Genomic DNA, 10714 nt, shown 5'->3' on the forward strand with positions numbered 1-10714 from the left:
TGACATCATCATATCGAGTTTCCACACATTTTATAAAGAAAGTAATCATTTTAAAGACATTAGTGAATAAATCTCTGACATATTCTTTTTTCTCAACTGTGTAATTTATCAAAGAGTAAAAATGTTGCTTATTCTAACTGACCTAAAATGAAAATATTTCCATATTTTTAATCCCTGGGAAGATCATCTAGAATGTGAGTGCCATACTTGTTCTGCAGCTCATACTCTCTACTGTTTCACTAAAATGACATCTTGTCTTGAATCTCAAAAGCAAAACCTTCATATTAAAAATATATCGTCACTCCGAGGATACCATCTCACTCATTTTTTAAATATATTTTAATCATCATTTGGTATATTGTTCATCCACATACTTCTTAATATATAATGAATTGTTCACAAAGTATGCTCCCTGATTTAAGAAAAATTAGCATCACAATATGAAAAGATACTATTAGATTTTTTACTCATTTTAATATTGACTAATTTCAAAGTTGGAGTTATTGGTAACTAAGGGAATATTATATATTGCACTGTGGATTTTTTTATTATTTGAGGAGGAGTTTATGCAAAACTTGAACTCCTACCACCACTATTTATCTGACAGCACTGAGATCTTGTGATAATTATTGTGAAACCATGGATTGCAGGATCAGACTCTTGCTTTTAACCATCTGTTTGACAGGTGAAGCTTTTCTCCTGTTTTCATTTCTCATCAATCTTATTTGCAGAACAAAATTCATCTGGTGTTTTTATATCTCTCCTTAGGTGCTCATAGTCAAACCTTGACAGAATCTGACCCAGTCATCAAAAGTCCTGGTGCTTCTCACAGGCTGACCTGCACAGCGTCTGGGTTCACATTTGGAGACTACAGGATGGTCTGGGTCCGCCAGGCTCCTTGGGAAGGACTAGAGTGGATCGCTTATATAAGCACAGCTAGTACACCTATCCGTTACGCCTCGTCTGTCCAGGGTAGATTCACCATTTCAAGAGACGATTCCAGACGTCAACTCTTTCTACAAATGAACAGCTTGAAGGCTGAAGATACAGCAGTGTATTACTGTGCCAGGTGTCTCACAGTGACAAAATCTAAAGGGAATCAATTCAAAAACTGGTTCCATTAACGCTATAACCACCCATATTTCACATTTCTAGTTTTTGAAATTCGAATTCATTTAATGCGCTGGTAAAAAGGCTGATGTGTACAACTAAAACTTAAAATGTTAAAGTATTAAACAATGTTAGAAAAATAAAACAACTTTGTTGATTAAAATTATTTATGAAACAGATGTATGTTGTGTACTGAATAAATTATTATTATTATTTAATGAAAAAAATATATTTTGTAAATGATTCCTTAAAGAAAAACTGAGACACACCACTGTAAACACAGGAAGCAGCATCAATTGTCAGTCAAAAGTAGTTCTGGCCTTTAAACAATTTCATCTAAACATGTTTGATGTGAGTCTAATAGGCTTTACATTGAGATAATCATTTTTTGTTAAGCATGACACAAGAGGTTAAACCATATTAATTAGGGAAATCTATAAAAGACAGATCCAGAATAATTAAATAAATTATATATAAAAAAATCTACATAGATGCCATGAGTTGTAAAGGGTTTAACCAGTGTAGTTTATGTGTTTGCATCTACACATATGTCCGTGATGTTTTTGTAGAGCAACTTGGAATATTTTACATTTACCTGCATATTCATATGCATGCAAACAAGTTGGGTTTATAAGCCAGTGAAGGGTGGATTTCAAGTCTGAGGTCCTTCTACCAGTTCAACTTTGACTCCAGCCATGGTCTCTGTAGCGTTAATGCTGCTGCTGGCAGCTGCATCTGGTGAGGAGCTTCTCTCTCTCACCCATACAAATTGCTTTAGGAACACTGGTGTTTATCTGAACGATGGTTTCAATGTTTATATGTCCCTACAGGTGTGTTTTGTGTTGAGCTCATCCAGCCAGACTCAAAGATCGTTCAGCCTGGAGGGTCTTTGAGCATCACCTGTCGGGTCTCTGGTTATTCGTTGACCGATAGCAACTATGCAACAGGTTGGATTAGACAGCGTGATGGAAAAACACTGGACTGGATTTTAACCATGTGGTACGATGGGAGCTTAGCTCAAAATAATGCTCTGAAGAACAAGTTCAGCAGCAACAGAGACACTTCTGCAGGAACAATAACGATAACAGGACAGACTCTCCAGCCTGAGGACACAGCTGTTTATTACTGTGTCAGATACCGCACAGTGCGGCAAAACACCAACATGCTCACACAAATACTCAGTATGGCTTGTTTAATCCTAAACATGTATCGCGTGCAAGCAGTTAAGCTTTGGCACTCGAGAATTTACTGCAGTAAACCGACCACTGTGTTGATAGAAACTGCCTTGACAAACGTTTTTAAAATAGAGATCATTCACAGAATAATGTCATTTCTGAGATCGACCAGTGGCCAGGGCTTTTACCTCACTCCAGAAAGTTGCTTGATTTTCTTTGCAACCCTAAGATGGATCAACCATGAATATAAAGTGAATTAACGAATAAGGTCAGATCCATAATATTATGGTCTGAATCATTAAGAGTATGTTGACTGTCAGCTAATATTATTAATAAATAATAATATTTTCAGGAACGGCCTGAAAACTGAAGATTCTGCTCTCTATTATTGCGCTCGAAACACACAGCAGCTGACGCTGGTTAAGAACCTGTACAAAATCCTCCACACCCTTTAGGTTTAAAACATTTAAGCTTCAATAAAGTAAAGGAAGGTCAAAAGCTTAAATACGTAATCACATATTAACTTAGATATCATCCAAATAATTACAAACATTGAAACAAATCTTTAAAATCCAATTACTCATCAAGACTGCATACACAATAAAACATGCAGCTGATTTCTTCACTTTTAAAAGGATGTGGAGGTATGGAAATAAAGTTTACTGAACAGTTCTTTAAATGTCTTTGGTCCAATGAGTGGAAAGAAGAGCTCCGACATCAAGTAGCATCATATTTAAGAACATAGTTTTCATAGAACTGAACAAAGTTAATGTTTGGACAAAAAGAAAACTGGCAAGTTTGCCCTATTTATTCTACGTTTCTACAATGTTAAGAGTAAAGCCCTCTCTGGTTATTATGTACCAGTATATTCTCACAGATGAGACAACAACACAGAGATTAGAGACATTACAGACAATAGCAGAACTGAAAAAAACATCTTAAAGTATAACAACATCATTAAAACAAAACAGAATCATGGTGAGAAGAAACTACACATTCCTTTAGCTCCAGGCTCCAAATTATGAATCATAAAGACTTCAGTAGGATTTCAAAATGATTAAAACTTGACTCTGCTGCTTAAAACTCCCCACCACGTTTTCATTTACTTATTTATATGTTTAAAAAAAGCACAACTAAAACGGGAGTTTCAGAGAAAAGTTTAGTACACACCTTCATGTAAAGCATTTTGAACTGCTTTATGCTATACAAATAAACATGATTTAACACCATAAACTGTGATTAAGTATTAATTTTTTGTCAGTCATGAAATTATGTTTCAAGTCAGGTCACACTCAACAGAGTGTTTTAGTCTACTACTCTACCAATAAATTTATTTTAGTACACTAAAAGGAAACGTCGCACAGTCGCATCTTTTTACTCTGAAACCACAGGCGTCAGTAACATGAATGAAACTTACGTAACTATGGATACAGTCAAATGCACAGACAGAACAGCTGCTGTTTTGGTTTGTGAGTTCCTGCAGCTAAAAGACTTTTTTATTTTTTTATTTAACTCGTTACAGAGACAGTTTGAAAATGTTTGTAGCTCAGTTGATTGACACAAAGTCTCAGATGGGATCTGGGAGAGGGTTATCTTTGATGACCTCTGGAAAAATGTATTAAATATTTGAAATGATACCGGTACAAGCAAACAATTCTGCCGCACAAACAAGGACAAACGTTGGACACCAATTTTGTTTTATTTTGAAGATGACGAAGAGGCCAACTTCACCCATATCAACTTATGAGATCAAATTTGTCAAGACAAAATAAATCTGAGAGAAATGTCTTGGTTTGATTTTTGTCTAATCAATCCAATGTTTTTTTTTTTTTTCTTTTAATAATTTTGACTAATTTGTGACTGGATAGATTTTCCTGTTAAATTTCACTGAAACTGTTTGCGTACGATGGAGGAGGAGGAGCTTCTGTTAACAAATTTCTGACGAGCTGAAATCCTATTTAAGCCAAACTGGTAGTTTTTAAAACTAACCAAGCACACTTTCAACATGGCTCACAGAGAGGTATCCCTGTTGGTGGCTGTTTTGTTTATCTTGAGTGGTGCTGAAGGTCAAACCATTAGAGAGTCTGAACCGGCTGTTAAAAACCCCGGAGAGTCTCACAGGCTCACATGCACAACATCTGGTTTTAGCTTCAGTAGCTCAGTGTGGGTCTGGATCAGGCAGCCGCCTGGCAAAAGACTTGAGTGGATTGCTTTGGTGCACACATCTAGTAGTCCCATCACTTATTCAGACTCAGTCCGGGGTAGATTCACCATCTCCAGAGACGACTCCAGCAGTAAAGTCTATCTCCAGATGAACAGTCTGAAGACGGAGGACTCGGCCGTGTATTACTGCGCTAGAAGAGACACAGTGAGGCAAAGAGTCAGAGGAGTCAGACAAAAACTACTTCCTCTGTTTACACCAGCAACAGGGAGCATTCGATCTTCTATTTATCGAAGTTTGTTTCATCTTTCTTTACAACATTGGATTTTGTTGAATAAGTTACAAAGGATAAATTTACACAATATGAAAAAAAAATACTCTCAGACGGAAGTTTCGAGGTAAAACACTTAAATATGTTCCATGTCATAAGCAGATTAGTCCATAAAAAACATTTATACTTATAAGTAATAATTTCTTATCAGAACTGAAAAAAAGAAAAAAGCTTAGAAATATTAGGAATGTTATGCTAATATCAATAACAATACATCAAAATTGTCTTTGCTCTTGATTGCCAGTAAAAGTTGAAAAACATCTCTGATTGTGACAGATGGACAGTAGGATGGTGAAACAAATGTAAATTTGGAAAGACACACAATTTAGTCCATAATTGGAAAGCAAAGTGTGGGATAAATACATACAATGTGTTGTATTTGTAATTTCATAATAGCTAATATTGCTCTATTGTGCTATTAAAATTCAGAGTCAATGCTTCTTCATAAGCCCAGTTTGAATTTCTAATTGGACTTTCACATAACTTATGTTGAAAATCAAATGTATCTAAACTTGTCATCTTAAAAACTCCTCGTTGAATCTTGACTGTGCTAACTTTTCTGTCAAATGATGCATCATTCAATTTAATTACTTGAGTTTCTTCACACAGTAAAACATCTTTATCCTTCCTCTGGTGTTAGCTTTCTCCTGCCATCTGTAGTGTTAGCGGGTCATTTTGGACCCGTGTATTAAATCAGCCATAAAATGCCCTAAAAACAATCTTTTATCATCCAATGTTTTTCTTAACTCTTGTTTAGCTGGTTGGGCTCCCTTATCCATGAAAAGATTGGTTTTAATATTTTTTTGTGGCCCCCTGGGCCTTTGTTTTAACTGGATTAAGTCTGGGTTATTGGAAATTCAACATGTATAAAATATGACAATAAGTGTGTATAGTTTTTTTTTTTTTGTTAGTTTGTTTTTTGTTTTTTTTTGCCAAAGCTGCTTATTTGCTATATTTGTTTTTGGGAGGAGTCAATGCAAAACATGGATCTTTGCTGCTTCTTCTTATCTGACCATGAAGTGAAGACAGAGATCAGTGTGTGCTCTCAGTTTGACATGATGGACGTGAGAACAGGACTCTTACTCATTTTTATTTTTTGTGAAGGTAAAAAGTTTCACTTTTGTACTTTAGCCATCTGTTTCTTAACTTATAGTGAAAAATCATCTTAATTATTCTTTTTTTTTTTAAATAACAGGTGTCTTTGGTCAGACTCTGACACAGTCTGAATCAGTAAATAAAAGACCTGGAGAATCCCACAAACTGACCTGTACGACCTCTGGATTCACCCTGAGCAGCTACTGGATGGGCTGGGTCAGGCAGGCCACTGGGAGAGGACTGGAGTGGATCACTGCAGATACTGGTGGCAGCACCAACTATTACTCTCAGTCAGTTCAAGGCCGGTTTACTGCCTCCAGAGACAACAGCAAACAGCAGCTGTATCTGCAGATGAACAGTCTGAAAAGTGAAGATTCAGCTGTTTATTATTGCGCCAGAGTCACAGTGACTGAAGTTGGTTGAGGAGTTGTACAAAATCCCGAAGCTTCATTCTGTAAAAGATTAGAAATGTAACATTTTCAAAACCACTTGCAGAGAAGGCCACGCTTAGTTTGAAGGCTTGGAATATGGAAAAGCTCACTTTCTTTAGAAAAGTACTATCTCTCAAGGTTTTATAAACTTAGTTTTGAAAAGTTTTTTTTTTTCTTACAGTATGTAATTTGGAGTGAACTTTTGTTAAAAGACAAATTAACATAACTATATTAAACTACCCAAGTACTAAAGTCAATTTTCACATATCACTGAAGCAAGTGTATATAAATAATAAAACACATAGTTAGAAGAATTTTGGACTTTGCAATAAATTATTTAATGGACTTTGATCTTTACCCGTAACTAGAGAAAAGGAATGCTTGTAGTTGCACAAGGACACTACAGGTGGCGCCATCTGATCAGTAATATTACTAAGTCCCTACTTTGACAGGACATTGCTTTTCTAGTGGCTGGAATGTGTTTGTAAAATCTTGAAAATGCTGAAAAAAACAGAATGATCACAGTGTAAATATGACAGCAGCTTCTCCATTAGTGGAGCTGAATGTCACATCATTACAGAATGGGTGCTAAAACGGCACAATGACATTGGTACTACTTATCATATTAATACAAGTAATTCCTATTTTTAAAATCAATTTAAAAAAAAAAGATTTTGATGTTTGTAAAATTTGTTGTGCCATAAGATTTATGAGGAATGAATCATTGCTGAATAAAGAAATGAGTGATTACTTATTGACCAATGTCTTTAAAGTAACAATTGTAACAATCATCAAAGTCAGACTCACTGGAGCGACTAGCAAGGTGACTGTGGCTCAGCACAACAAGCAGCCTGTATCTTGGAGCATAAAATGTCTTTAAACAAAATATTTTCAGTCAACTTTGTTTAAATAATTTTTATTTTTTTTATTTTGTCATGAAATACATAAACACTTTTGATTGTTGAAAAAATGTGTGTTAAGTGCAGTAGTGGAGTCTTTTTACACTGCAAATATGATACCATTTTCAATCAATATATGGGACTCAGTTCCTCAGATCAAAACTCCAGTAACATACATTAATATGAATAACTCTAATCTATGTTATAGTAAATATAAATATTTCAACAACCGTCCAAAAGTCTTCTTTAGTCTGCTAGAAAAAAAATGCATATCTCAGTTATAGTAAAGGCTCCACGCTGAATACAAGTTAAAGAAACATTTTTCTGAAATGAACCGTAAAAGCAGCTATGGATTTGTTTTTGGGGAGACGGTAAAGTTCAGCATCAGGTTTTCTGACATGTGTGATGACAGAGACATTCACTTCTCACCCATTTTTTATGATAAGTTGAATTCAGTCAAAAATATTCAAGATGTTGCTCTTAACATCTGAATTTAGTGACGTCCATCAATCAAACTTAAGCTTTGGATTATGCATAACTTGAGTTAAAAAGTTTTTCAAACTTTAAAACATATATTTCTCTATTATTTACCACTGCATTAGTGATGCTCTACATTTCTTCTTTCTGAAAATAACATTTTATCCTCTCAAATAGGTTTTTTATAAGCTATGCATAGGAAAATATGTAAATCCAGTCTCCACCCACTTCTGCTTGTCTTGTATATCTTCACCAGAACAACTTTCGCATTTGAAATCTAAGCTGTAACCATGATGGTCATAGGAAGTATTTTCCTCTTGGCTCTTATTTCAGGTGAGTTAAATCTACCCAGCTGAGAGTAAAAAAAGAAAAAAGGTTCAGATGATGTCTGCAATTGTCAAAACTCTGTGTTTGTTTCAGCTGCCCGGGGTCAGTCCCTCACCTCCTCTGAGCCAGTGGTCCAGAGACCAGGACAGTCAGTCACTCTGTCCTGTAAAGTACAGGGACTGTCTCTTGCTTGGCTCCACTGGATTCGTCAGAAACCAGGAAAAGGACTAGAATGGATCGGACGCATCGACAGTGGCACTGGCACAATATTTGCCCAAAGTTTCCAAGGCCAGTTTTCGATCACCAAAGATACTTCGCAAAGCACAGTTTCTCTGACAGTGAAGAGTCTGAAAGCAGAAGACTCAGCGGTTTATTACTGTGCAAGAGAGACACAGTGACACAGAAGTCAACAACGCTGTGCAAGAACTGACAAACAATAATATCTATGAGAGGCGATGAAGTGTGTGATGCTGTGAAAACAAGTTTCCTATTGACTTCCAGACAAAGCCTGGAAAACACTGACGCAAAAATAAAACAGAATCTATAAAGGAATTAACAAAAACCACAGATTTTTTCCCAAATGTTTACTGTAGATACATTAAAATGTATAATTCCTTACCTTGTTACAGCATAATATGATATGCTCTGGTTAGGACTGGATAGGATAGAGACCAGGATGACATGGGGATTGGAATGGTAGCAATGTGCCATATTTCAGTAGTAGTAGTATTTTAATACATAAAAAAACAATCAAATCAATGTGTGGTTTTATGGGTATGAAATAAGATGGCACTTTCAAGTTGGGACAAGAAAAAAATGATGCATTGTTTTAGACAATGACTGAAGGTTGTGCTGTTCTGGCTTGAAGATTAATTATCTTTGATTTTATTATGATTATTTTTGTCTTCAGGTTGGTTGAAAACTTGTAATTGCACTTTTTATGCATATTATGTCTGAAAATTTAACCATAATGCAGTTTATCCATGTCAGAGTTTGTTTCATTTACATAATAAAAAGAGAGCTTAGATAAGTACATTTAGAGAACAAAGTAAAATCTAAAACAAACACAAACTATAAGTTGTGGTATTGCCATGTGCTTTGCAGTTCGTATGTGTGAACGCTAGAGGGCAGTAAATGCTATAAAATAGAGTGCCGTTGTTTATGCTTGAGTTATATGGTGAAACCTATTTAGATATTCGTTATATTTTCGGAGTTAATTAAATATTTTTATTTCCAAAAACATTTAATAAGATGAAAATGTGTTGCTACAGATATGTTTTATTTTATTTATTTTATTTTTTTTTTACTTTTTCCCCACAGATAAAAACTACAAGTGAACATCTTCATTAATTCACAAGTCTTATATTCAAAGTCATATTGTGTTGGGAAGGAATAAGATTTTCTCCCAAATGTTTACTGTAAAACAGAAAGGACTGTATATGATAGTAACAAGACTAACTAAAACATTTACTTTACGGAGATTCAGAAAATCCCTTGAAACGTTGACAGCTGTTCCTCACAGTCAGTTCTTCATGACTTAAGAAATGGCCATCATAGATGTTTTACGTACTGAAATCTCTCACTACTAGTTAAGGTAAATACGGAAATATTTAACCAGACGATTCCTCAGTTTGATTTCAAGTGATGTTTTGTTCTACTGTTTGAGGAGGAGTCAATGCAAAATTTCAGTCACTTTTAATACTTATATGACTGCAGATGGTGACAGAGAGCAGTGATCAAAGCTCACATGATGGACTGCAGGAAGGGCCTGGTGTTTTTGTCCTTCTGTTTGGCGTGTAAATACACTTTTCTTCACTTTCAGAGACTTTTGAGATATTTTATATTCAAGCTTGATGTTTTGCTAAATACATTTTTATTTCTAACTTGACAGGTGTTGTTGGTCAGACACTGACTCAATCTGAGTCGGTGACAAAGAGGCCAGGTGAAAACCACAAACTGACCTGTACAGGTTCTGGATACACGTTCAGTAGCAACAGCATGGACTGGGTCCGACAGGCTCCAGGAAAAGGACTGGAGTGGGTTGCTTACATCAGATATGATGGTGAACTAATATTGTACTCTCAGTCAGTTCAAGGCCGATTCACCATATCCAGGGACGACAACAGACAGCAGGTGTATCTGCAGATGAACAGCCTGAAGACGGAAGATTCTGCTGTTCATTATTGTGCCAGACACACACAGTGAAAAGAACAGTGTGGAGACCTGCACAAAATCCTCCATCTTCATCCCAGAAAAAAGCAATATAGAAAAATACAAAATAAATTTACAAAGTCATAATTTCAGTCATTGTAGCAAGTTAATAAAAGTTTGAGGCGCCGTGATAGTTTGAGGTTTGACTTGTCTGGCAGTTTGGTGGCTAATGATTTAATTTCTCTCTCTTGCAGAGCATGGGACATTTATAAACCCATTGTAAACAAGCATTTTAATTTAATTTAAATGTTTACTATTTATTCACATCGTGTAGAAAGGAGCAAGTTTGAGTTTGTACTCAAACTTAAAAAGTTTAAGTTTGAGTAAACTTAAATGAGCAAATACAAGCATGTTTTACAGCTTGTATTTGTTTCTGGCGAACAAAATCCACGCATTCAATTTAGAATTTTCTTTATTATTTTAAATCTTAAATCTTTATTTTGAGTCAGTTTTTCTCGCTGATGTTTTCAACCACACTTGTGTACTGACCTCTGATG

General features: G+C 35.4%; 3 gene segments (V, D, J or C); all 3 read left to right on the forward strand.

The window, feature by feature from the left end:
* Positions 1 to 1776: 1776 nt before the first annotated feature.
* On the forward strand, positions 1777 to 4032 carry LOC106950728 (Ig heavy chain V region 5A-like). The segment is given in 3 exon segments: positions 1777 to 1848; positions 1941 to 2291; positions 3995 to 4032. Coding segments are annotated over 3 exon segments (432 nt in total).
* Positions 4033 to 5745: 1713 nt separating this feature from the next.
* Positions 5746 to 6383, forward strand: LOC106950734 (Ig heavy chain V region 914-like). The segment is given in 2 exon segments: positions 5746 to 5881; positions 5973 to 6383. Coding segments are annotated over 2 exon segments (453 nt in total).
* Positions 6384 to 7950: 1567 nt separating this feature from the next.
* Positions 7951 to 8404, forward strand: LOC106950729 (Ig heavy chain V-I region HG3-like). The segment is given in 2 exon segments: positions 7951 to 8012; positions 8100 to 8404. Coding segments are annotated over 2 exon segments (348 nt in total).
* The last annotated feature ends 2310 nt before the right edge of the window (positions 8405 to 10714 follow it).

This window comes from Poecilia latipinna, unplaced genomic scaffold (genome assembly GCF_001443285.1).
Source record: "Poecilia latipinna isolate Pla-1442-1.1 unplaced genomic scaffold, P_latipinna-1.0 Scaffold419, whole genome shotgun sequence".
NCBI classification, from domain to species: Eukaryota; Metazoa; Chordata; class Actinopteri; order Cyprinodontiformes; family Poeciliidae; genus Poecilia; species Poecilia latipinna.